We start from the raw sequence: 27,178 nt of genomic DNA, 5'->3' as shown, positions 1-27,178 counted from the left end.
AGCAGTGCTTGTAAGGCAGGGCTGCTGAGGCAACAGGCACACCCTGTCCTTAATACAGCCTGGGGTTTTACATTAGCAACTTCTCCTCACTTCACCACAGCTCCAACCACCACCATGCCCGTCAAAGGAGGAACCAAGTGCATTAAATACCTGCTTTTTGCTTTTAATTTCATCTTCTGGGTGAGTGCAAGCTCTGTGGACAAGTGTGTGTGGAGTTCATGGGAGGGAGGGGGATACAAGGAGTTGGGGAAAGTCTTCAGAGCTCGTGCTGGTGGCTTTCTGGGAACTTTGTGTTGTGTTTGTACCATTTGTTACAATGTAACTTGTGTTTTAGATGTTTTGTGTTCTTTTAGTTCTTGTTTGTTGCATCTTGTTACATTGTTGTGTACATGAAGCTCGCCTCTCCCTCTGGCTGGGCTTGCTGGAACTTGTAGCACCACACAGACTGGTTTGCCTACCAGTATGGAAAAAAAAACCCATGTTCTATAGTATTAACGATCACTTCCTTATACCATGTGGCTGGTTATGCTGGTACTTGTGGTTCCACACTAGTGGGTTAAAACAGCACTGATGATAGAGATTACCTGTGTGGAAATGCAGATACTTGTAGTTCTACAAAAACAAGCTGGATGCTTATAGTTGATCCTTCTAATACAGAGCAACTTGGTCATTTTATACAGCCAAGCATAGGGATTGACCTCCTATGCTTCCTCCGCTAGTGTTTGGGTATGCTGAGACTTGTAGTTCCACACAAATCTCTGCCCACAAGTGAGAAATAAAACTTCCTTGATCTGATTACCATCTGTAGTGATTAAAGACCTGTTCTGACGTTCCCAGGTATGCGTTGGATAAGCGGTTTATGTACTGGTACTTCTCTACATGCTTTAACCTCATACAGTGACTTTCCCAGTTTCTGGCTGCTGGGGATTGTAGTTCTCCCAACAGGGAATGTTAACATTGTGTTTGAATTAACTTGACATATTGGGTGTGCTTGTAGTGCTAAACATGGCTGCTTATATTGAGACTTGCCCATTGAACACCCTACCCATGGGTAGCTGTTAACCCCTTCATACAGGGTCATAGTAATAGAGTTAACAGCTGGACATGATGGAATATACAGATGTTGGAGATCACTAAGGATGGGCGGGAGAGATCACAAGTAGTCCCAGGTGCCGCTACGCTGGATGTTGTTCCCATTATCTCTCTTTATTTAGGGATGGGAATTGTGATACAGTACAACAGCGCACCAAAGAGGACAGGGGAGAACTGGCTATGGTTCACTCATTGAATCCAATGGGAAAACGCAGTATTTCGTTTTGCCCCGTAGTAGCACTGCAGGGAAAGTGAACATTGGATAAGGCCTATAGGTATCTTCTGATTCCCTGTAGCAAGACCCCACTAAGATCGACGTCCAAACTCAACAGCCCCTTTTTAAAGGAGAACTGACTTTTTTTTTTTTCCATTAAGCGTTAATGTGCTGCTTCCCTCTAACTCAGGCCACGTGTGGTATGTTCTGGGTATCCTGCACCTGTCTACGGCTGGTCAGAAGGTTAGACAAACACTAAAGATTTTATGGGCGATAAAGACAGTTTTGGGCTGATGGGAAAGCAGATGTGTGGTTTTGCTGATGAGTCATTTATACAGGTGGCGCTTTAAGACAGACGTCACAGTTGCCAAAAATTATCTGTTGTGGACCTCCTAAAAAGCAATTGCTGCCATGTTAAAAGCATTGGTGCTTATGCTACTTTATGGAATTGTTTGATATGCAGTTTCCTATCAACTACTTTTAATCTGGACCGTTATCCTTATTAGTAGGAGGTTGAGAACTGTAATACCTCACCTTCCCTGTGGAGGCAGTGTAGGGAAATTGAATGCTTCTTGTTAGGCTGTAATCTGTGGTGAAACCTAATTGCTGAAGGTCACGGCACCAGGACTACACAGGATCAGCTTATTATGGCAGGACACTTCTAACCAGAGGCATAACCTGAAGCTCCCGGGCCCCAATGCAAAACCTGTAACAGGACCCCCAACTATAATGCTTTATCCATAGTACTGGGCTCCTTATATGGAGAAGAGAGGCCTTATGGGCCCCCTAAAGCTCCTGGGCCTGGGTGCAACCGCATCCCCGACACCCTCTATAGTTACGCCCCTGCTTCTTAAAAAAAAGAATTGTCTAAAGGGGGGGGGGGGGGGGGGGGGGGAATTCCCTACCCTTAAGCAATCTAGTCATCGTGAACTACAATACCCAGCATTTGTGGAAGGTGTAGTACTGTTTTCCTCAGCCTCTTGGCTGTATACGTAATATTGTGACCTCTTAGGGGAGTCTTTTCTCCAGCAGGTTGCTATGTTGCAGCCCCCCCCCCCCCCCTCCCCAGATGATGCTCTGAGGACTCATCTATTTCTGTGGCTGACATAATTGGGAGCATTACTGCTGTACAGTGATTTATCAGGGCGTGGAGCCGCTCGCGGTGCCCGCCTACATGTCTGTTCATTGTTTTGCAAACATTGGCAGGACAAAAAGCCTAATAAAGAGAGGCTTGTGCGGCTACAAGTGTCCTCGTCGCCAGTCACTCTTAAAGTGGAAATCCCTACCATGCATCTGTCATGGGAAGTCTACAATGCATTGGATGGGTTAGAACTTTTTAGGGAGACTTGTTGAAGTTGTATAACCCTTAATGCAAGTTAGACTTATTTTTAACTAGTGCAGTCGGAGTGGTTTCTCCGCACCTCTGAGCTACGCCCCTAAACATACCCATTTGTCTCACCTGAAGGGATATATCCATTTTTATAGAGAACTAGGAAGCTGCCAGAGACATCTGTGCTGCTTCTATTGAGCTTGATTGAAATCAAACCTGTCCCCATAAATGGGACACTGGAAGCAGATGTCCCTATAACAGTCTTGTGGATATGGTGAGCCTAAGGTGCGTTAGGCTTAAGGGTTCTTTTACATGACTACAATTCTTACCCTGTAACGAGGGCCAGTCAATAACGCATGTACTTGCATTCAAATAGCACAATCGCGAATACTGTTTCCCCGAAAATAAGACAGTGTCTTATATTAATTTTTTGTTCAAATAGGATTAACTTTTTTACATGTATAGCTGCCTGGACACTATTTAAATTGACTTCTTTAATTAACTGTTAGCAGGGCTTAATTTTGGAGTAGGGCTTATATTTCAAGCATCCTCAAAAAGCCTGAAAAATCACTTTGCATCCTCAAAAAATTCTGGAAAATCATGCTATGTCTTATTTTCAGGGAAACGGGGTAGATGCTATGTGGGGAAACAAACCGCAGCATGTTCTGTCTGCCTGCGTGCTTTCACAATATAGCCCTGTTTTCAATAGGGCCGGCGGCAGCAATGAGAGAGGAAAGCAATAGGAGAAATTCTGCGATCCTGTGCCATGGCTGTGACAGCCGAGGATCCCTTCATCCCCAAAGTGATGCGAGGCTGACTTCACATGAAAACTCCTCGCATCCCTGGGGATTTCACATGGTAGGGGATGATTATGGGGCAGGATTCCCAGGAGCAGGTCGCGCTCGCCCTTGTGAAGTTAGCCTTAGTGTGGTTTCGCATCTGCACCCAATGTTCTGCTGTTGTGCTCCATTCAGGGAATCCCTGTGGCCGAATGGTTCCGTCTTAGGATGGAACGGAACAGCGCCGAATGAACCCCATTGACTATAATGGGGGTCCATTTGTCTTCCGCTCAGCTTTCTTCTGGTATCCCAATCCAACCATTAGCATGTACGCTGGGCTCGGTCAACTGTACAGGTATCAGCAAAGGTGGAGCAAGTCACTAGCACACAACCCTGGTGGCGGCTTATCTCCCCAAGAGTAAAGAATTTGGCACGTCCTAGCCTTTTATTCTGCCACGGGGGTGGGGGGAGAGTCAGCAGACCCCCATACACTTTAAAGATTTGGTTGGTGCACATCTAAGACTAGATCCACACTAGTACTTTTGCTTTCGGATTTTCGTCTCTATTCTTGGAACTGAGCAATGAAAAAACTGGAAGTGCGGAAATTGTACAACCCTATTCACTATAATGGGATCCATCTGCCTTCTGGTATTTTATAGAAAGCAGCGCGGCATAATGCGCTATTTTTCAGGCATGTTGTGCTGGATATTTGCCTCCACGCTGATTAATACCTGATGTACAGTTTGTGGACAACTTACAGGGGTTATTCCAAAATCTAAAGCTAACCCTTCTGTAATTGGTGGTGGGTTTCACTGCTGAGACCTCCACTGTACCTGAAACCAGAGTCCTGTCCCCCCTCTCCTCCTTACTGTGGGGTTTCTTCTCCCACCTGCAGTGGTGAGATTGAATGGAGTTCTGGCTGCACGTTAGACCACCATTCCATTCATTTCAATGGGATTGACAAAAATTGCTGAGTGCTTGTGCTTGGCGGTCTCGGCAGTCCCACTGCAAGTGAATGGAGCAGCACTGCGCATGTGTGACAATTGATCTATTCAATCTCCTCTCTGCAGTAAGCCTGGAATGAGGAGGAGGAGAAGTGGAGATGCCAGACCCCTGTTCTCAGAATTATTGGGGATCTAAGTAGTAAGACCCCCGACAATCTAAGTTATTCCCAATAAAACTTACACAGGCTAGGGAATAATTTACATTTTGGGATAACCGCTTTTAAAGGACTGAACTATTGAGATTGTTAATGGGAAGATGGAACAATACCTCCTGCAGTGCCACCTATTGGATGGCAGCATTCCTGCAAATCAATGTCTGACCCTTTATACAGGTTTTAACAAAGGTTGGGAATTGAAAACCAAGCCAGAATCAGACATGCACTATGCTTAGCTGTTCCGAAGCAAAGGACCCCTAATATGTTGCTGCACAGCGCCTCTTTGCCGTCAGCACTGCCCAGAGCTTTGCACTCTGTATCTGAACATCTCAATGATCTGTTCTGTATAAAGTAGAGGGGGAGAAGTGTGACTGTTGGCTCAGGATGGCTCCTCTACGGTCTTTCCTCTGGAATACTTGCCATTCTTGCTCCGCAGACTGTGGTAATTGCCCGTCTGCGGTGATGTCACGAGACCTGCCCGCCTTCTACAAGGGTTGTTCTAAATTGCTCCTATTATGTGCGAGGAACTATGAAGGGGCATGAATGAGTTTCCGAATATTCAGCGAAGTTGTCCTGATCTACGTAGGTGAATGTTTCCTTGTTCCGTTCCAGAACGTATGAATATGTATAGTAACAGAATCTCAGGTTATGTATAGCATAACCGGCCTATTCAGCCCTCCGCCACTTGGTCTTTACTTTTCAGGATTGCAGTGTTGACTTGCCTGACTCCCTATGGAACCAATGAGCCCAGTTATTGGCTGCAGCAATGGCGTGGGGGTTGGGTATGTCATCTCTGCAGCTTAGGGGAATGGGGAATTAAACAGGTAGTAATGCTGCTTTATTTTGTAACGCCCAATGCCTTTTTGGGGGACTTGGAAAAATCCCTTTTAATATTCTGCATTGTCATTGACAAGTACATTACAAAGATGGCAACACTTCAGAATGCAATAATTGAGATAAATTTTTTTTTTTTTTTTTTTTTTTTAGAAACCTCACTATTTTTATCCATAGGATATGTCTGGTATTGTAGCTGAGCCACACTAAAGAGGTTATCCAGCCGTGAACTATTAATGGTCTATCCTTTAGAAAGATCATCAATGGTAAATCAATAAGGATCCATTTCCCGAGAACCCCTCTGAGCTGTTGGCCAGGCCAGTGCACTCGGCTGATTTTCTAGAGGAAACGGGCAATGCTGTTCCCATTGTACTGGCCAGACTTGGTATTGCATCCATTCACTTCAATGGCAACTTTACTTGTAATTCCAAGCCAGCCCACTACAGTGAGAACAGAGCTGGCTGCTTCCTGGAGAAACGGCTTGGTGTACAAGTGTAATGACCCGGTGAACAACAGATCGCTGGGTGGAAGATCCATTACTGATCTACTCATGATGCCCTGTAGGCCATCACTGGTTTACAACTGTACAACCCCTTTTTAATTATTGAACTGCACTACCAGACACTGCCTGTGGTCAAGAGTGGTGCTGTTTCTGTTTCTGTGGCTGCTGCCGGCTCACCTGTGGCTGCTGCCGGCTCACCTGTGGCTGCTGCCGGCTCACCTGTGGCTGCTGCAGCTTGCACAGATTGGTGAACGTACAAAGAATCCTCCCAGTGGCTGCCAACTCCGATCTGGCAGATCATAGGTACCAAAAGGATAACGAGTTCCCACTGGCACGCTTTTGGAGAACCAGGCCAGGTAAATATAAAATTCTTTATTCAGTACAGAGAACAGGCAGCACATTTTACTATCAGCTGTAGATGGTGAAATATGTAACCTGTACTAAATAAAGAATTCTATATGTGCCTACTACATTATCGCTTCCTCAAAAATAACCCCACCTGGTTAAATGGCTACCAAAGTTTGCATCTTTTGGCCTCATTAGTCAAAGGTTCCTTTATGGTTTTCATTTGGGTAGTCAAATGGAAGCCAATGACTGAAAATTGGACCAATACCTAGGTGTGAACCAAGCCTTATCCAAGAGGTGCTGGTGGTATTGTAGCAAGGAAACTGGGGAGGAGGGAGCTGGTGATGTCACCGTGAGGGCTCATTTTAAAGGGGCACTCTAGCGATTCAAAGTGAACTTTATACTTCATAAAGCGATAACATGTAACTTTTGCAATATGTTATAACTTGTTTTATAAAGCTGTGGAGATATCGCTTCTCCTTGTCCCCCCGTTTAGTTCTCCATTGGTATCCAGTGGTTACGACCTGTAGGCTCCAATGTGTTACTGGTCAGACATGCTTGGTGCCTTCACATTCTGTAATGAAGGCACTGGGTTTACAGTCGTGAATGCGCACTTGTCAGTAACTGGCAATGGGGCATTGTGGGACATGTAGTTTTTTTTCACTCCCCAATGGTCATTTTCAATAACAATATGGAAATCTGAAGGTGGCTGGAAAACAGTAGTGATGCTGATCGGCCAAAAATATACTGCAGTTTAGTCTGATGATTTAAGTGGATGTTTGGAATGGCAATGAATGAAAACTTTAGGGAAGTTTTGAAAACTCCGCCCGGTCTCCAGAATCCCCCTTTTTAAAGGAGTTTTCCAGAACTAAACTATTGATGTCCTATCCTCGAGACAAGTCATCAATAATTGATTAGTGAGTGAAGTCGCAGTGGTCGCTTCAGTCCATACCAGGCAGAACGCCATACGTGGTAAAGTAATTGTGCCTGATGGGGACACTTAAATATCACTTAAAAGGGTTGTCCCGCGAAACAAAGTTGGGGTATACACTTCTGTATGGCCATATTAATGCACTTTGTAATGTACATCGTGCATTAATTATGAGCCATACAGAAGTTATTCACTTACCTGTTCCGTTGCTGGCGTCCCCGTCTCCATGGTGCCGTCTAATTTTCATCGTCTAATCGCCCGATTAGACGCGCTTGCGCAGTCCGGTCTTCTCCCTTCTGAATGGGGCCGCTCGTACCGGAGAGCGGCTCCTCGTAGCTCCGTCACGTGTGCCGATTCCAGCCAATCAGGAGGCTGGGATCGGCAATGGACCGCACAGAAGACCTGCGGTCCACCGAGGGTGAAGATCCCGGCGGCCATCTTCACAAGGTAAGTCAGAAGTCGCCGGAGCGCGGGGATTCGGGTAAGTACTGGACGGTTTGTTTTTTTTATGCCTGCATCGGGTTTGTCTCGCGCCGAACGGGGGGGGGGGGGCTATTGAAAAAAAAAAACCCGTCTCGGTGCGGGACAACCCCTTTAATGGGATTGAGCTGCTCTCAGGCCATATGACTAATAAACGAGGCGTTGCATGACTGAGAAGGAGCCATAGAACTTGCCTGAGCGCTGCGGCCTCTTCAATCAGCTGATTGCCCTGAATCCCAAGTGGTGAACTCTGCCGATCATCTATTGATGATTTTTCCTGAGGATAGGTCATGAATACTTCAGTTCTGGATAACCGGCCTTAAGCTGCATATACACATAAGGCTAGCCTCACACGGATGAGTGCGATATCGGGCCATGAATCACAATTTTATATCAAAACTGCCTCGCATCACTCTAGGGACGTAGCGCTCCTCCACCGCGCCCGAGCATCAGTGTCTTCCGTTGTTTTCAATGGGTAGACCTCGCATGTGATGTGAGGCTGCCGCCGGCCCCATTGACAACAGTGGGTGATGTGATGCGAGGGCACGCCCTAAAATGGGATGTGCTGTGAAAAAATCGTTCATGTGTATGACCCCATTCAAAAGAATGGGGTTCATATTTGTGCGTCTCGCAAAGCGCACATCTCACCCGTGTGAAGCCGGCCCAAGTTTTTGGTCAGTGACATGGCCAATTTTTGCAAAACTACAAAACGTAAATGGTCCCACGTGGTGGCTAAAACTGAACTGTCAGACTGGGAAATTTCAGCTGCAGTCTGCTGAAAATAGAAGTGCATGGAATGATTTTCCAAATTTCGCTGATTACTTGGCGCTTTGCACAAGCGCACTTTTTTTTTTTTTTTTTCTCCATTTTGAGCCGTTTTAGTGTTTGTGGCCAGCAAACCATTGCGCTGACTGGTTACATTGTAGTTAATCATGATAAAGTCTTATGTATTGGCAGCTCCTATCATCACTCTGAGGGGGGGGATCTCGGGAGGAGGACCGCTGGCATCACTGTGAGCGGGTGGGATGTTCTCAGGAGATCTAGTTCTGCACTGTATCAGTGCAACTGTTTCGGAATCCTCTGCTGATGGGTTTCGCACACAATCTGTCCTGTTCTTCAGGCTCCTAGTTCTTGGCTTCACTTACACACTGCAACAAACAAGAAGAGCTTTTTAAAAATAGAATTGAACCTAAACGTATATTATTAAATTGGCGCAGACCCCACCAGTCGTATACAGGTTTGGGCCCCCTCGATGCAAACTATGAGCTGTTGTGGTCAATGTTGCAGTTCCTCATTTCTGTTTAGGTATAACGGAAAGATGCAGATTTCATGACGTGATTCTGCTTTCACCAGGTGACGGGCTGCGCCGCCCACCCTAACCGCAGCTAGTGACTGTAGCGAGACCTTTACTTGACACTGGAACTTATAGAGCAATAGATGACTGCTGCAAAAACGTTTCTGTGGAAATAAATGATGCACCCACTTGTTTGTTGTTTAACCCTTTCTAATCCAGTGTCAGACCTTGTCCGATATTGAGCTTTCCCTGCACAGCTCCCATGTTGAGCCAGGCCCGACACGTTGCTAACACTATGCAGAAGAGAGCTCCAACGTCGGACCTTAATTCTGTATATTACACTATGCAGAGGAGAGCTCCAACATTGGACCTCTCTCGTCAAGGTATCCGTGAGTATATTGCTATTTATTACTTTACCGCATGGGGAAGGGGTTGTCCTGCGATCTTGAAACTTGGACAACCCCTTTTAATATTTTCCTTTATATCAGTACTATATACACAGTGTTAAGACTGCACTTCCCAGAATACTAATCACTAGAGACATCGCAGGGAATGCTTGGAGGTTTTAACTCAGAAGTTAGTTCCTGTAGCTCCCCATATCACCATCAGCCCACCATCAGGGCTGCCTGTGTGATTCTTCTCGGCTGTTTTTATCTTGGCTTATGCTCAGTATCTTGGCATGTTATGTGACTCTAGAATTTTGTATCTCTTTTCCTGACTCTTTGTATATCGCTCCTGATGAACTTATTTTGAGGGGAACGCAGTGAGCCTGCTGTCACCATCTTAAAGATTTTGTTGCAACTTTTTGAATATAGTTATTTAAAGAGCAGTTAGGCGATGGGGCCTATTTTAGCCTATTGCTTCCATTGTACTAGCAGTCCAGCGATGGGGTATATTGTCTGAGCCTGTTGCTACTATCTTACTAACGGTTCAGTGATACGGTATATTATCTAAGCCTGTCAGCGCCGCTGCTCTATTTCCTTTTCTCTTTTTGATGACCTTATATATGTAGCCTACAGACAGTCTTCTTGAGTGGACGTGAGGCATTCATCAAGGTTCCTCTATAGCTCTTGCGACTAGAATAACTGCTGTTATCACTTTAGTACCGAGTTCTCTATTACTGTATATTATGCATTTTGAGCACATTTAGTGTTTTCTGTATGGGGATGATATTTTTACAGGCCTTTTGTGAACACCACAGTCTGTGTTTTTGCTCACCTCTTGTCAGGGTGGTCTTGCATATGTAGGAAGGACCGAGTTTTGGTTGGACTAGTATCTCGTTCCTCGATATTTGGTCTTCCTACTTACGTGCTGAGATTCAGTGCTGATGTGTTTTTAAATATGTTTAGTTCGTTCAGGCATGATGAGTTTGTGCTTTCACCTGGAACATGTATGAATACTTTTTTTGACATATTAACATGGACGAAAAGACAAATCGTATGTCTAATAAAGGATATATTTTAATATAGACCTTCTCGGGGATTTCTTCTTTGATTTGAGATTTCTACTATCTTGTTCAATATACTGCAGCACTAAAGTATTGCTGTATGATGGTAGTTCAGTAGGCCATCTAATTAAGACATTCCACAGGCTGATGTCAATGGGCAGATATATATGGTAGCTCTGGGGGCTTTCTTAAGGCCTCACCCCCAGCTGCTATGGTACCCCACAATCTCATTGCAGGGTAGCCATTTGGGGAATTTACAGAATTATCTTCAATTGGTATTGCCTTCAGTCACGGCTGTTAACTGCAGGTGTCAATTGTCAAAGATGGATGACGCCTGCCGCGTATGGAGCAGGCTTGGCTCCCACGTCTTGCTCCATGCAAATACCTGGCATGTAAAATAAATGAACAGCGTATGTCAGGAAGGGGTTAATGACACCATTGTCCCGTGGAATGGCTTGTATTTTTTTTGATACAGTGAATTGAATAGCTTCTATTTTTGTTTTACTACACTATAGAGTATCCCTTGAGTATACTTCCTACCGGTGTATTGTTGACCCAGTACTTCTTCCCCCACAGTCAGTGTCACCCCCAGTAGGCATAACAAAGCCCTGGGGAAAGAAGCTAAGCTTTAGAACAGCCCTGATTTGTGCCGAGAGCAAAGGCATAAGAGCTAGTTCCTATGGGGGGTAGAGAGGAGAAAAAATTCGGCTCACTACCGCATCACCGCCCCCACTTCCCTCCCGAGCAGCTGGTGGCAGGCGCCCTGTCCGGTTGTATAGATCATACATAGCTAAGGCCTGCCCTGGTTGGGTCTCATCAGTGTCAAGATGCTGATGAAAGCCAAATCTGCTGATAGGTTTTCTAATTGGGTCTGTGTAGATAGAAGGAAGGAGAGTACTTTGAACCACTGGCGTAACTATAGGGGATGCAATTGCACCCGGGCCCAGGAGCCTTAGGGGGCCCATAAGGCCTATGTTCTCCATATAGGGGGCCCGGTACTATGAATAAAGAATTACAGTTGGGGGCCCTGTTACAGGTTTGCATTGGGGCCCAGGAGCTTCAAGTTACGCTTCTGCTTGGGGCCACGCTGAGGAACCCTTACAGTAAGGAGAAGACTGAATCTTGGTTCTAGGTGAAGTCTAGCTATAAATTTTGGGGAGAAGTCCTCAGATCCCCACTGTATTGCTAAAAATAAGTTTCTCGACGCTTAAACCCCTACACTCTTGGGTTTTCCAATCACCTGTCCTTTAGTAACAACTTGGCTCCAACCTTCATGGAGAAGTTGAGAAACTTTCTTGGACACAATGCGTCACAGGGCATACAGTTTATATACATAAAACATCGTTAGATTTGCATCTGAGATCATCAAACCCATCATCACTGGTCTCCTAAAGGCTTGGTATAAATACATCCTGTTAGAACTGGAGCGCTGCTTTATATCATATGATCTTATAATTGTTGCTTGCGTTGGCTTTTTATTGTTTTGTGTACAGGTCGTCCACAGAAACTGTCTAAATAAATTATTACCGTCCACAGGCGTGCCTGGATTCCATTGTTCACACCCAGGTTGTCCGGGGACTAAAGTAAATTTATTAACTTTTTTTTATGGACAGGAAGAAAAGTGATTCAGAATGGACGCGGCCTTTTTTTTTTTTTTTTTTTCTTGTTCATTTCTTTTTACTCGTTTTTTCCTCCCCACATAAAATCATAATTCTTTTATTTATCAATGTAGTTGTCTAAAGGCTTTTTTATTTATTTATTTATTTTTTGCAAGGAGAGTTATTTTTCAATGGACTGAAAAGTTTCTAAAAATGTTATAAGTGAAGAAGAATGGAAGAACCAAATTCTACCATCTTTGGGGGGTGGAGGGGGTCTTGTATTTGCGACATACACACTGCAGCAATAAAACAACTACCGATGTCTTATTTTTTATTTAAAATTTGGGGGGGGGGGGGGGATCCCTGTGGAAAAATGGGGAAGTGCATTTTTTTTTTTCCTCTCCCCTTTAAACTTTGCCATTGTTTGCTCATACAGTTTAACGCAATACCATAGTATTGCATTGTACTGTGTTCTGACAGGCAGCCTATTATTGAGCCACTCCACAAGAACACCTTTGAAAGGTAATTAGCCATGGCAGCCCTGGGGTTCTTGAGAAGCCGCTACTCTGCCGTGGCATCTCATGATTTTATCGCAAGAGTGCTGTTGGGGACCATGGAATAAGCATCAAGGCCGGGCAGCAGCACTTAAAGGTTTAGTGTTCACGCTGATTACAGCTGTTATAGGCGGGTGTCCGCTGTCAAAAACAGACGGCACCTGCATTGTATGGAGTGGGATCGGCTGATTGTCATACCGCTCTATACAAACCCTGAACCCCAGGATGCAACTATGTCCTGTGGCATTAAAGGGGTATTTTCATCTTTAATTTCTATAACTTATCCAAAGGATTTGTGCCCTACCTCATATGCTGTATGGGATTACCACTTTTAAGCCAGTGTGGAGAAAAACATGGCTGCCTTTTCTGGAAGGGGTGGCGCTGTCTTTGGAATTAAGCGGCTATAGTCTTCTGAACCATATTACACCACTGTACATGATGGTAGGATCAGACTACACAGGATTTATTTGTAGGCTGTAACCATGGAGACACATAGTGTGCGTAGGAGCTGTGTACACTGCCTGGAAAAATTTACAATGCTTTCAAAAAACGCACCGTAGCAATAAAGTATAACCTTTAGTTGCAAAAAGCATTCAGACCCTCTTACTAGTCAGACGTGGAATTGACCCTGGTTCCATAAAAGATCCCCTTCATAAATACATCTGACATTTGTTTTGTCTTCCCTTTTTAATTCAAGGCTCTTCTGATAATACAGCTGCCGTTAATGGCCCTCGCGTAAACTATGGTGTAAACACGGCCGCGATCCCAAGTCTGCTTCTTGTGGAGGTCATGAGGACTTCTCGTGGCATGTTGGAGCCATCGCTAAATGTAACTCGCATCGTAGCAGAATGGCTGTGGGGGGGATAAATATTTAAAGGGATGGGATGGGGCCTTGTCAAGATAGTTTATGGATATAGGCGGCTTTGTTTTTGTGACTTGGAAGGGTTTCTTTGATATTGGGATGAGGAAAAACAGAGTGGGAGAAATCTTAATATTTGGGATATCGCACCACTAGATGATGGCTCCACCTTGACCGTATTTACAACAAATGGCCACTTGAGTGGAGACCCCAACCCTTTCATAGTTGCAGCTTCCATGTATGGAATCAAGCTGTGACCTCGGAGTGCAGCATAAAATTAAGTCTGTGTGAATCCATATTAAACTGGAAAAATTGAGCTATCTGACCGTCCTTCAAGGAGGCCTGGCCGTTGGTGCTGGACTCGCCGGGGCCAAGATTTCACTGCTTCAAGTGGTTATATAACATTATTTTATGATGGGGATTGGTTGGGCTTTTACTTGCCAGCTACCTTTACTGCTGCCCTGTGACTGCCCATCTTGTTCTTATGGGGTGGGAATCTGCACATCAGACCTGAGGAGCAGACCTTAACCCTACAATTATAGGGGATGCGGTTGCACCCGGGCCCAGGAGCCTTAGGGGGTCAATAAGGCCTCTCTAAGGCCAAGTATATCAGTAGCTATCTGGCACACCAGCAATGATATGAAAATGACAGATTAGATAATAATGCAAGGAGTCCTAGTTTATTGAGCGCTCACAGGCTTCACTAGGGAGCTGTGACAATAAGAAGCTGATAGACCTCCCACACAACGGATGTGACCCCTGCGGAAGCCACAATCTAGCGGCAATATGCGTGGGGCTTCATTGTTTTCTCCCCTTGGGCCGTTCACACAACACCGCGTTTGAAATCGTGGATTTTACTGCGCCGTTTCTGAAAGCATTGCACAGCATATGATAGCGGTTTTTAGCGCACGCCATCATTGTGATGAGGTGTGCAAAAATAGAGCAGACAGCGCTCGTGAATCTGCAGGTCGGCGAAGGCCCACTGAAAGTAATGGAGGCGTTGTATTGCTAATCGCTGGCATTAGGCTCTGATACTATGTGATTTGCTATGGCCTTTTGACTTGCAGCCTTTTCACACCAGCGTTTTGTTTTACGTTTTGCCAATCTGTCATGCGAACAGCAAAACGGAAAGATGTCCGTTTTCAGGCCCACTGAAATGTATTGCGGTAGGTCTTCCATTTCAAACTATTTCTGTATTTTCCATTTCCAGAATACAGATGTGTGGGATTTTTTATTTTTTTTTGCATTGTACTCAGTAAGAGGTGGATAGAACTGGAAGTTTTCAGGTGGTGATGGTGGTTCTTCAATGTAGTGGCTCAGTGGTTAGCACTGTTGCCTTGCAGTGCTGGGTGCTAAATCCACAACCCATCAAGGGCAGCATCAACTTTGAAAAACTCCATACAGCCATTACCAATGGACAGATTTGAGCCTTCAACTCCAGCACTGCAAGGCAGCAGTGCGAACCGAGCCACCAGACCTTGTTACATGGGGGTTCTAGGTTCACATCTGACTATGGACAACATCTGCATGCAGGTTCTATGTTCTCATTGTGTGTGTTCTTCTTTCTACTCCAGCATGGTAGCTCAGACACTAGCACGGTGCTGGAATAGTAGGGTCAAACCTGACCAAGGCTGATGTCTGTATTAGCTTTTTATGTTCTTTCTGTTTATTCTTCTTGCTCTTCTATTTCTCTGGAAGTGGAAGAACAAGCATGGTGGCCCAGTTGTTAGCACTGCTGCCTTGCAGTCCTGGAGTTGTAAGTTCAAGTCTGACCACGGGTGATGGCTCTGTGAAGAGGGCATTGACGAGCCACCAAAGGCCACCACCACCTAGCTGAAACACGGATGGAAGTAGAAAGCTTACAGATATTCCCATTTCAGTTCCTTTTTTTTTTTTTCTTAAATTTCTTATTTTTAACAAAACCGGATTAGTCAAAAACCCTCTAGTGTGAACAAAGCCTTATTGAAACTCTTGGCCTAATGTACCTACACTAGTGTTTTGATATTAAGGGCTCATGCCCACAAGCGTCGCGGGATATGCACACGGATTTACACCATGGTTTAAAAGCAAAAAGTGCCTGCTGGTGATCGTGGATTTCCTCCCGCGGTGTAAATCCGTGGCAAATAGAACATGCCACGATTTATTACCTGCTGCAAAAATCCGTGGCAGAATTCCGCATGTGAGCATTGACAGGCGGAAAAGCTATTAGGTTCTATAGAACCTAATAGCTGCGGAATGTACATGTGGGAAACGCAGTAGAAATCAGTCCGTGGGCATGCAGCCTAAGTTAGGGCACCTGCTTGGATATTTACCCTGTAGATTTGTTTCACTATTTGCACTATTGCTGCACTTTATCATATATTCTGGCTCCACTAGTCCAATTTACTGCGTGTCTGTCCATTATTTGTGATGTCTAGAAATGGCATCGCACTGATCAGTGAGCGCTACAGAAGGCTGCATTCAGGCGGCCGTGTGTGAGTTGCGCCAGAGGTTCTATGAGATAGTGTACATTGCATTCCTACTACGTCCATGATGCTGACCAGAATAGGACATGCTGTGATTGTCCATAGAATATTTGGATACAGCTGATACTATTGTTTCAGCTGGTATCCTGCTCGGAGAACACAGCAGGAGAAGACAAGCGGTCCAGCTGTGTTCTGCATACCCTGCTCGGAGCGCTCAGATGTGTACCAGCTGAGCGCTCCGTAAATACAGCAGGAGTATGCAGAAGACAGCACTCCAGCTGTCTTCTGCATACCCCTCCCAGAGCTCTCAGAGGATGCTAGCTGAGTGCTCAGTGAACACAGCAGCTATAGTATATACAGAAGACGGCGCTCCTCCTGTCTTCTGTATACAGCGGAGCCTTCATTTACACACTAATAAGCTTTAAAACTGTAGTTTGAGCGAATTTTGAGCGATCATCTTGCAGTGTAAATGCACACAGCGATAATCGTTGTCTAAATGGGCCTTTATTGGTGGGGGCCTCTGCGCCAGGCATTCTTATTGTAAAGTCGGAGCATCAATCTCCTCTTCCACACCACATTATATACTGATATCCTACCGCGATTGGTTTGAGGTATGTTATGACCGTATCGCTAACTCGCGGCTGGAACCTGAGCGGTCAGCTTTCTTTATCTCTCGTTATGAGTTGTAAAGGAAATCCCCACAGACCGTAAAAATAGCTACAGCACTACTTTATAAGGATAACTACCGGTATACTACTCCTACCATCAGTTATCGCTGCTTCTCTACAGAAGACTCTTCCCACGGTTCATCATGAGCTGCTTTGTCCATGAGTACAGGGCTAGAACTACTTGTAGGCGGGCAGTACCAGCCGTAGGCTAGATGGCACCCTGTGAGAGACTTTATTCTTTGCGTCCTTGTCCAATTAAAAAGAAAAAAAGAAAATGTTTTTATATATATATATCTTTTTTTTTTTTTTTTTTTCGTGGCCTGCTATAGATCTGATATGCTTTAGGCCTAATGCACACGGCCGGGTCAGATTCTGATTGCAAGATTTTCACAGCGGGATGCGACCCCGTGCCCCTGCAGTGACACCCACACACCCCCCCCCCCCCCTCGTTTACCCGTCCGGCGTCTGCTCTACGATGTACCGGCTGGCGAGTCAGCGGTGACGTTTCAGTACAAGGCTTGCACAGAAATAGGACATGCCGCAGTTTTGTTACGTGTGGATTTTCCATGACCGAAATCGCAGCTGTCTGCATAGGATTGGCAATCCTATGGCAGCGTGCAATGGCGGCAATTCCGCATGGAATTTCTGTCCGTAAGCATTGGGACAGAAAGCCGTGATTTTACTTTAGTTTTTGCAGCCAACAGCAAATTTTTAGCACATCCCATCATTGTGATGGTGATGAGGTGCGCTAAGTGCAGAAAAAGAGAGCGGACAATATTCGAAAAGCGCCGCGATAAAGTGCATGTCTGCGAGGCCCCGCTGAAATCAACAAGAGCGTTATACCGCAGCGTTCAAAAAGCCACGGTAAAAAAACAGATGCATGAGCGGCCTTAGTGATTGTGTTGTGGGGGCACCGATGAGCTGACAGCGGCACCCTGGAACATCAGAGGGGAGAGCCAGGAGGATGATTCCGGTAGCGTCACAAGATGCTGCCACCTAGAGGAAGGGGGACATCGTTCGCTTGTTCAAACGAGAAATCGTCAGGTCTAAACGAACTCCAAGGAGGGTGATCGCCCCAAGCCTATATCAGTGTACCACCCCATTGAGCTGGTGGGCGACCGCCCTTTGCGGCATGGATCACATGTAGGTAAGCCCAGCCATGTAGGGGAGAGTAGGTAGAGAGAAACTATCGTATTCTTTAAATAGAGGGTTGTAAGAACTTGAAAGGTCGTATTCCAGTCTCCTCTGGCTCTTGTGTTCGGCGTACAAGGAATCCCATTGCTCTTTAGTCCCTAGAGGAGTCTGGTTAGGCGATGTGAGAAAAACCAGTTTGTGCAGTAATCTTCTTTTTCACTGTTACACAGAACAATGAGTCATCTTTGTGGAAAATCTGGGTAGAGCGCAGCGGTTTCACCTGACTCGATCGCTTCTACGGATTTAAAGGGCCACTGACCCAAAGTTTGCCAGCCTATAAAAGTGCAATGGCTATAATCTGTCATATATAAATGTATCCATAGTGTCTGGAGGTGTATAGTGGAGGTGTATCTAGCAGCATGTCTATATATTTAGCTAGCTAGGGGTGGATGTGGGACGAACGTGTAGGCAGGAGTCAACAAACCACGAGCCAGAGTCATATTAACGGAAGGAGGGGAGAAGCCTAGCGCACCATTGTAGACTTTCTATAAAGCACAGAACATGTTAGAACTGGAGGTATACAGTACATTAAGGTGTGACTTGTCAACCTGTTTAGCCTCCATGATGTGAATAAACATCAGACTGGCTTGTCTTAAGCCTGTATATCAGACGTTTGTCATGGGTCCGATGGCCGAATGAGCACAGCGAGAGTCGTGCTAACTGGCAGCCAGGCTCCTGCTGTAATGAGCAGGATCAGAGAGAGGTCTGATCCCTGTCATTAACTCCCTAGATGCTGCGGTCAATAGTGACCATGGCACCTAGATGGTTAGACAGGTAAGCATTGAAGTTGGGAGTCCTAGGAACGTCACAACTATATATTCATTAAGTTGGGCCTTCAGCAAAGTCTAATAAATTTGCAGGTATAGATGCACAGGGAATAATCCTCTGGTATACTGACTATACCAATGCAAATAAGGAAGATGGAACAATATCTCCGCAGCGCCGCCTATTGGATGGCAGCATTTCTTCAAATCAATGTACAACTTTTTAACAAGTCTGTAAAACAATGATTGCGAATAGGAAATCAAGCCAGAAGCTATACACAGACAGCTGTTTTGGGGTGTTTGCCCCTCATCAGTGTGCCGTAGGTTTCTGGCTGGTGAGGGACCTGTGATGTGGGTCAAGAGGGGTGTCCTCTCAAATGTGTGTGGAATTTATTTGCATAAATTTCCCAGAGGAGCGTGCATGGCCGTAGAAGTCTCCTCGCTTACCTTTTCAGGTGTTTTCTCACACCCCTTCTGGGTGCTCTATTTGTGGAGAGACTATGCCGGTATTGTTGTATCTTGTCTCCACTGGAACTTAGGGGTGGAGACAAGGGTTTGGCTGTGTCTAACAGGGAAGGGCTAGCTCACACTCCCAGCATCGGATTGGATGATGGAGGTGTGTTCCAGGGCCAACCGTGTAAGTGTCCCCAGAGTGGTCTTCCAGTTCTCCAGCAGCGGGGCTGACCGACAGCTGCCGCCTCCTGTCACTTACCCCAGTGCTCTATGCTCTAATGTACCTGCTCCTTCGCTGTAAGTCTCGCTGGCGGCGGGGGATGGTCCTGTTATAGTGCTGCAGGGCTTGCTGACCCTGCTCAAGTTCATAGCATGGATGGAGTGATGCTGCTGCAGAAGGCAGTGGCAAGCCAGGAGGGTAGACGGCTGAGTGGCGGGGTTAATGACTGGGCGCAGCGGGCGGGGACAGTCAATGCTGCAGCCAGGAGGGAAGATGGCTGAGCAGTGGGCTGACTGACAGGAGGGTCAATGGGACATGCTGGAAGACAGCCCATCAGTGACAAAAAGGGTGTCTGGAGTGGACCTTGCCGTCAGGAAAGTGTCACGGCTCAGAGCAGTAAGAGGCGCACTAAAAGCAGACATGCCAGCAGCAGCACTGCATCAACTAATCGGCTGCTGTGGGCGTCGCCTAACCCTCCCCTATAACTCATCATGCACAACCCAGGTCTCCACTCATTCTTCATGGTGGAGACTAGATACAACAATACCGACTATGCCATCCACAGACACACTCACCCCTAGGTGTCTCCACACACTTTTTGGGTGTTTTCCTTAAGGAGCGACGACATCCCTCTTGACTAAACCAAAGCATTCTGAAAGCACTCAGATAATGTCCCTGATGAGGCTTTCTCCATTCAGCCCAGGTGCCATGTCTTCTCCTCATTACAACTTGTCTGCAGAATTTGACACATGGTCATCTTTAACGCCTCAATTTTCCAGCCACTTGGCTTTGCTTTCAAAAGCTCTACATAATCTTCCTCTCCATAGTGCCCCAAATGGTAATACCCCTCATGGCCTAAATAAGGTGGTACTGCTCTTTATACAATAAAATAAGATGCTCTCCTGCATTACTTCTCCCACTCCTGGCCTCTTCGGTCTGCTTCACACTGCTTACCTGAGGACTTCCTGGTGGAGTGAGCATGTGATCTCTATGGCCAGCTAAGGCAGAGCGAACGGCTAAAATTGCGGACCCTTCCAATAAAAAGGATTCTCTAAAGCAGATAAGTCCCTTTTTAAAGTTCTCTTCTATTAAGCTATTAGAATTCTATTCTGACTTTTTTTTTCTTAAGCTGGGTGACCACCAATTTGGCTTCCACCAGAACTCTAGCATAGCTTGTGATTCGACTTAACCCCTGGATGGTAACTGTGCCTAGTAGTGTAGTTGTACACCCACTGGCCTGACCTTAATTTATGCAGATTTATACTGCAAAAGGCCGGATGACAACTTGCTATCCATCTGCTTCTATTGGACAGATAAGCCATTCGAGAATCTGGGAAGGTTGGGCGACGACCGCTGCGCGAGCTTTTACTGGGCAAAAGTCTGAGTAGAAGGTAAAGGGAAGCTGAACGAAGGCGACCAAGATTGCTGCTGACTAGAAGGAAGCATGTTATAATAACTCCTTTCGCATGCGAGTGATTATCTTATTACAGTACAGAAGTGAAGTAATTTACGAACTGTTGTACATTTACATTGTGTCTCCCCAGCTCTCAGGAACAGCCGTTCTCGCAGTAGGGCTATGGCTGCGGTTTGATAGTCAGACGAAGGCCATGTTTGATGCCGATGAAAATTCGAATTCCTTCTATACTGGTAAGCGTCGAAGTAATTCTTCCTTTAGGGGTTTGGGATCCATTTTCCTGACTCAAAGCTCTGCTTTCCCAGCATAGATATAAAATGTAATTATTTACTTCCATATGCTGCCTGTCACCACTAGGGGGAGTTTAGGAGCTAACTGCAATAGAGCTCAGGGAATAAACAGTATGCAGTCAGCTCCTTAGCTCCCACTAGTGGCGTCTGAAGGTAGACAGAAATTTTTTTTTTTCATTTACCTCTATGTATAGGCAGTAAGCTAGATTTGTTTGTTGGAAAGCCAAAGCTTCAACTGCTATAAGGGATCATTCACACGGATGTATGCAACTTCAGTTAGTGAAAAACGCACGGTTCTCTCTGCGTGTATCTGTGGTATCACAGATCAACTAACTGTTTAATGGTTAGTTGGTCTGTGATAGTGCTAGCGACTTGGTGAACTCCATTGTTTACATTTATTAGTCTCTGCATGTGCAGTATGAGCCTCGTGTGCCGCAGAGTGTAAGCTCTCACCTACTACCTGAAGGTTGCAAGTTCGATCCCGCATGATTCAGGTAGCCGGCTCAAGGTTGACTCATCCTTCCGAGGTCGGTAAAATGAGACACTGAGGTTTCTTGAGTCTATAACCTTTTTCGTTGGTGTCTTAAGAAGATAATTCTATAGGACTGATCTTAATCTCCTCCGTTTTTGTTTTTTTTTTTCCTTTTCTTGCAGGGGTCTACATCCTGATTGGCGCTGGCGCCCTTATGATGTTGGTTGGTTTCCTTGGATGCTGTGGTGCAATTCAGGAATCAGAGTGCATGCTGGGACTGGTAAATTTTTTTTTTTTTTTTTTTTTTTTTTTTTTTTTTTTTTTTTTATTCATTGACCTATCTGCTTTATCTCATCAGACTTGATAATTTGGGCAATACATGCTGCTGTGGCACTTCCCTACCGAAAAGTGAGCCGAGCCTGTGCGGCAAATATATATATTCCCTATAGAGGTTCAAAATTCCCTGATCTGATCATCACTCCTCCAGGCATGGCCTGTGTTCTGCACTCGTGTCTGAGGCTGAATTCCCACTGGTCAGACTCTATAGCTGTTCCATGAAACAGTGCCTCTCTTGTCCACAGTCTAGTATTGCAGCTGAGATGTATACACTTGAATGGAGCAGAACTGCAATACCAGATACAGCCAGTAGATAAGAGCGGCGCTGTTTCCTTTATAAAACACAGATTTTACAGTCTCACAAAAGCCCCTTAAATACTCCCAGGGTTAATGTTTATGCTCTCTAGTTCATGTATTTATAGACATTCTGTAGTAGTTTTACTTGTTTTATGCTGCAGTATAATAAATTGCTTTTTTTCTTTCCCACCCCAACAGTTCTTTGCTTTCCTCCTGGTCATTTTTGCCATTGAAATCGCTGCAGGAATCTGGGGTTTTGCCAATAAGGATGAGGTAAAGCTATGCCTGTTCAGTCATTTGGTTACACTGCAATGAGTTAGTACATGCATATAATATCCAAATATTACTCTGGTCTGTTCCCGTGGATCCTAGAAGGGTTTTGATTACTTGGCAACAAATGGAGACTGAGTTGGTAAAGGGGACAATTGGCCCATTCCCCCCCCCCCCCCCCCCCTCCTGAGCAGCGGACTGAAAGTGGATTAACATGTGGTGAAAGGGGATGCAAATGTCAGGCGGTCAGTCCAAGACACTTTAAACCCCCCAATCTGCCTGTGAATGCTCAATAAACTTACCGCTACATAACTGCCTGGGATTACCCGTAAAACATACACCAGCTTTTTTTATAACTTTACACAAGCCCCACCCACTTTGTGACCCACTTTGTAGGACAGTCGTGCAAAAAAGGGAAGGTTGGGAGAGAAGACGTTGGATGCTGCATATGGTTCGGGCACTATAGTATGAGGGCTGCAAATAACATATATATTAGCTGTATATACAGTACTATGTGCACCACTAAACAGCAAGTGGGGTCAGCTGGCTTCACTTTTCCAGAAATGTATGGAATATGTAGCACCCCCCCCCCCCCCCCACACACACACACACACCCTTTTTTTTAAAAAAAATTTGCATTTACAGAAGGATAAGGGCTCATGTCCACGGGCAAAATGTGATTTAAAATCCGCAGCGGATCTCCCGTGCGCGGATCCGCACCCCATAGGGATGCATTGACCACCCGCGGGTAGATAAATACCCGCAGATCATCAATAAAAGGCATTTAAAAAAAAATGGAGCATGAAAAAATCTGGACCATGCTCCATTTTCATGCGGGTCTCCCGCGGGGACGGCTCCCGCGGGCTTCTATTGAAGCCTATGGAAGCCGTCCGGATCCGCGGGAGACCTAAAATAGGAATTAAAAGCATTTACTCACCCGCAGCGGGCCGCGAAGCTCTGCTCTTCCTCACGGCCGCATCTCCCTTGCTTCGGCTCGGCGGATGTGCCCGGCGCATGCGCGCGGCACGTCGACGACGTGCCGCCGGCGTCAGGAATTCATCCGCCGGCCGAAAATGAAGATCCGGCCGTGAGGAACAGCTGACCTTCTCCGCCCGCTACGGACAGGTAAATGCTTTTAAATTTCTATTTTCAGCGCTCATGTCCGCGGGGCAGGAGGGACCCGCTGCAGATTCTCCATGGAGAATCTGCAGCGGATCTGATTTTCCCCGTGGACATGAGGCCTAAGGAAAAACGGATACTTTTTTATCACGTGATGTTTCTTTTCTCTCTAGGTGGTACAGCAGCTGCAGAAGGTCTACACAGACACCTATGATCAGTATCAAAAGGACAGAGAGCCTTCTGTGAAAAAAACCCTGACTGCAATGCATGCTGCGGTAAGTTTTTAGTCCCACCCCCGCCCCATAAAGCAACAACGATGCAAGTGTCTTCCTCATAATGTCTGATCACAAAACACATTTTAAAACTCTTTTTTTTTTTTTTTTAAGCTTTACTTAACTTTTTTCTTTAAACCTAATTTATTGTCGACATTATGTACGTTTTATGTCTATGGGTTGCTTGGTTTTGCAGATGGACTGTTGCGGTAAAGGTGGAGGACTAGCAGAGGCTTTCTTGTCAGATACCTGCCCCAAGAGTGGACTTGAGCAACTAACTACACAGGTATATTAGTAATGTTACAGGCTTTATCATGTGAACACTGTTGTATGTAGTCCACCCATGAATATGCAAAAGTGATGGAGTAAAGCCCCCTGCCCAGGACACCATTTAGCCTACAGGCCCTTTTACACGCAATGAGTATTGCTCAAAATGTGTTCAAACAGCCGAATGTGAGCGATAATTGTTAATGTAAATACGGGCCGTCATGCACTATCCGTTCAATTGTCGTTCAGCGCTGGATTTTAGCCGGCATAAAATCTATCATTAAGCCCCTGAGAACTTGTTTCGTTTAAATAGTTTGTTCAGTCTTTTCAGCAACTTAATGATGGATTTGTTTGCCTTCATACACAATGAGTGCAGGGAGAGGATAATGTACTCATTGTGTGTGCAAGGGAGAAAATGATGAGGGAATAAAAGGAGTCTTTCTCCATAGTAGAGAAAAGGGTTATCCTAGGTGGACATGAAGGGTCTCGGTGGCAGGGTAGGCCTCTTGCAGGTGTTTCATTGGACTCGCCAAAAGGTGAACCGCAGGTAGCTTGGGGTTTGCCAACGTTTTAGTCCACAGCACCACTGAACATGATCGGAACAAGGCCCTTCTACAGGCCTGCCACAACACCATACAGTGGGTTGGAACGTAACCTTGTATAGACCACATTCCCTCTTGCTCAAAACTCCATTGACTTGGTTCAACCGGTGTTGGGCAGCATTGGCAGATCTTCTAAGACAACCGACTCCAAACTTATGGCTGTTTTTTTTTTCAGTATCTTTGCTGCATTCAGCTCCTCTTTCTCAGTGATGTCGCTTTCACAACCACCGCTCCATTCAGTGTCGTCCTCACTGCAAGATGCAGTAACCCTGTAGTGAGGAGAACTGGGGACACTGGACCCACTGGTCTCAAGCTTGGCAGAGGTCTCTGCAAGGAGACCTCCACAATCAGCAAGTTATCCCTTATCCTGTGGATGGGGAATTACTTGCGATTGGAGTACAACCCCTTTAAAGTCTTTTCAGACGACCCATTTTCCTTCTATACCCAGCTATAAAGTAGCCTCCTAAGTTCCCACTAGTCACGGCAGGGCATATGATTAATGTAGACCACTAATGTCAAAATATTGGCCAAGTATTAAGTCAACTGAACATTGTGACCTTTGATTGTGATTTATTTCTTTCCCTTTTACAGAGTTGTCCAAATGCAATTTCAGAATTTTTCAACAAGAAATTTCACATTATTGGAGCAGTCGGGATTGGAGTTGCTGTGGTCATGGTATGTATAGATGTATGTCCTAATAGGAGATATGGATTTATAGGGATTCTGTCTGATTTAATGATGCCCAAACCACAGGTAACATAAACCTGAGGCAGAGATACCCATTGTCCTCCTGAATGCTTGCTTGCAGGCACGTTAATGGGTGGTGGGTGTGATCGGTGGGGGTCTCGCCACCATGATCCCTCCTCTTCACTACAGGTTTACTGCATCCCCTGCAGTGAGGAGGAGATTGCAGCAGTAGTTATGCATTCACTGTGTCACTGTTCATTTTCAATGGGCCTGCTAGAGCTAGTCAAGTAGAAGCACTCTATTTCCATCAGCCCCAAAGAAATGAAAGGAAGGGAACCACACATGCTTGGCCATTGCTGCATTCAATTTGATGTCTCTGTAGCTAGATGACAGAAGGGGTGGAGGGGGGGGTGGAGGGAAAGTCACTGCAATGAGACCCCCACCGATCGCACTTGTCAGCAATCTACAGGATCAGTGGTAAGTGTTTTCTGGTGGGTAAAGCATTGAGACGTTTTCTTGGCAGACTGTTTTTGCGGGGTGGTTTGCCACTGCTTTCTCCAGAAGGGATGGAAGACCGAGTCAACCTTGAGCTGGCTACCTGATCCAAGCGTCTATTTAACTCTCAACCTTCAGGTCGTGAGCGAGAGCTTAGGACTGTGCAGCGTCTGAGGAGCGGGTCCACAGCTGAGGAGATGGCGGGGTAGATAAGGATTCTGTACTAGTGGCCCTACCATCTTTTTCCCTAAGGGTAGTTTGGGACCCGACCAAGTTACTGCAGGGGAAGGTCACAGGGTAAAAGTAACTAGTCGTTACTTCAAAGTTCTTTGTCACTCGTGACGCCATCGTTCCGTCCTCTGCGATAAATCTTGATGAACACAATAACTTAGTCCACAGACAGGGAAACTTTCTGGACAAAACCAGGAATGGTCGGTAATGTCAGTTTACTGTAACTTCAACAACTGTTTAGCTCAGTTACAACAGAAGAAGGTGGTGTGACAGGGAAGATTCTCGGGGTAATCAAGACAATCCAAAGTCCTAGTTATCTGTGTGCTCCCGCCACACAAGGCTCCATTTTCTGGTACAACCCTTTCATAAGTTGTCGCACTACACACCAGTGCAAACTAAACTTAGACTGATGTATGAAACCCCAGTGTACGTAAACATGCCCCAATGTATTTTTTGACTACAAGTGCTGGATTTCTCCAACCGCCCCAGTTTTGACATCCTTGAACCTTCCCCACCGACGTAGGTCCAACTTCTTGGCCAACGGACACAACCAAGCACCCAATTCCTAACCAGTTGTGCTTTATCCCAGATCTACTGATCGGTGGGTGGTCTAGTGGTCAAACCCTCACTAGTCATTTTAGGTTAGGCTGTCAAAATGTTAACCTAAAAAGCACATTGGGTAGATGACTTCTTTAACCAGTTGCCTTTTTGAAAATTTTTATCTTGCAGATTTTCGGAATGATCTTCAGCATGATTCTTTGTTGCGCCATCCGAAACAACAGAGAGATGGTATAATGGAAGTGTGTAAAGTCAACCAAAACTTCGGTTGGGGTGGGGGAGGGGATAAAGGAACTATGTCAGTCTTAGTATTTTGAACAGCCTTTTTCTAAAAAAGAAAAAACAAAGTTGTGCTATATTTTTTATTTTAATGCGAGACTTCTTTCTTGGCTTTATTATGGTGTTTTTTGTTTTTTTGATTTTTTTTTTTTTAATATAAAGCTCGCCACTTGTCTGTATGTTTCAAATGTTCAACCAATGATACAAGGTACATGATTTGTTGATAGGTTAAGTTCATATATATATATTGTATATCTACACCAGGCCATATCTAGTTTACTCCGGTTAAATCCGTCTTGCGCTTTTCTTAAAATATTAATCAAAAAATGTAACTTATGTTTGAATATAATTTGATACCTAATTAGAAAATAAAAATCCTGTACAAAAAAAGTAAATTCTTTTGTCTA

At 45.3% G+C, this 27,178-nt stretch overlaps 1 protein-coding gene across 1 annotated transcript; it reads left to right on the top strand.

Moving 5' to 3' along the window:
- Window positions 1-27,178, top strand: CD9 (CD9 molecule). The gene is made up of 8 exons (XM_066590521.1): window positions 1-180; window positions 20,727-20,829; window positions 21,541-21,638; window positions 22,190-22,264; window positions 23,554-23,655; window positions 23,849-23,938; window positions 25,113-25,196; window positions 26,664-27,178. The coding sequence occupies exons 1-8, from the start codon at window positions 115-117 to the stop codon at window positions 26,727-26,729; spliced, it is 684 nt and encodes a 227-aa protein (XP_066446618.1). The 5' UTR covers window positions 1-114; the 3' UTR covers window positions 26,730-27,178.

The sequence above is a fragment of the Eleutherodactylus coqui genome, chromosome 2, assembly GCF_035609145.1.
Source record: "Eleutherodactylus coqui strain aEleCoq1 chromosome 2, aEleCoq1.hap1, whole genome shotgun sequence".
In the NCBI taxonomy this organism is placed as follows: domain Eukaryota; kingdom Metazoa; phylum Chordata; class Amphibia; order Anura; family Eleutherodactylidae; genus Eleutherodactylus; species Eleutherodactylus coqui.
Note: the sequence above shows the minus strand (reverse complement) of the source record. Positions and strands in the feature narration are given on the sequence as shown.

Coding starts and splice junctions, on each gene's coding strand:
- CD9 (XM_066590521.1), top strand. CDS start 115: ATGCCCGTCAAAGGAGGAACCAAGTGCATTAAATACCTGCTTTTTGCT. Junction 181..20,726: donor CTTTTAATTTCATCTTCTGG/GTGAGTGCAAGC, acceptor GTGTCTCCCCAG/CTCTCAGGAACAGCCGTTCT. Junction 22,265..23,553: donor GTTTTGCCAATAAGGATGAG/GTAAAGCTATGC, acceptor TTTTCTCTCTAG/GTGGTACAGCAGCTGCAGAA.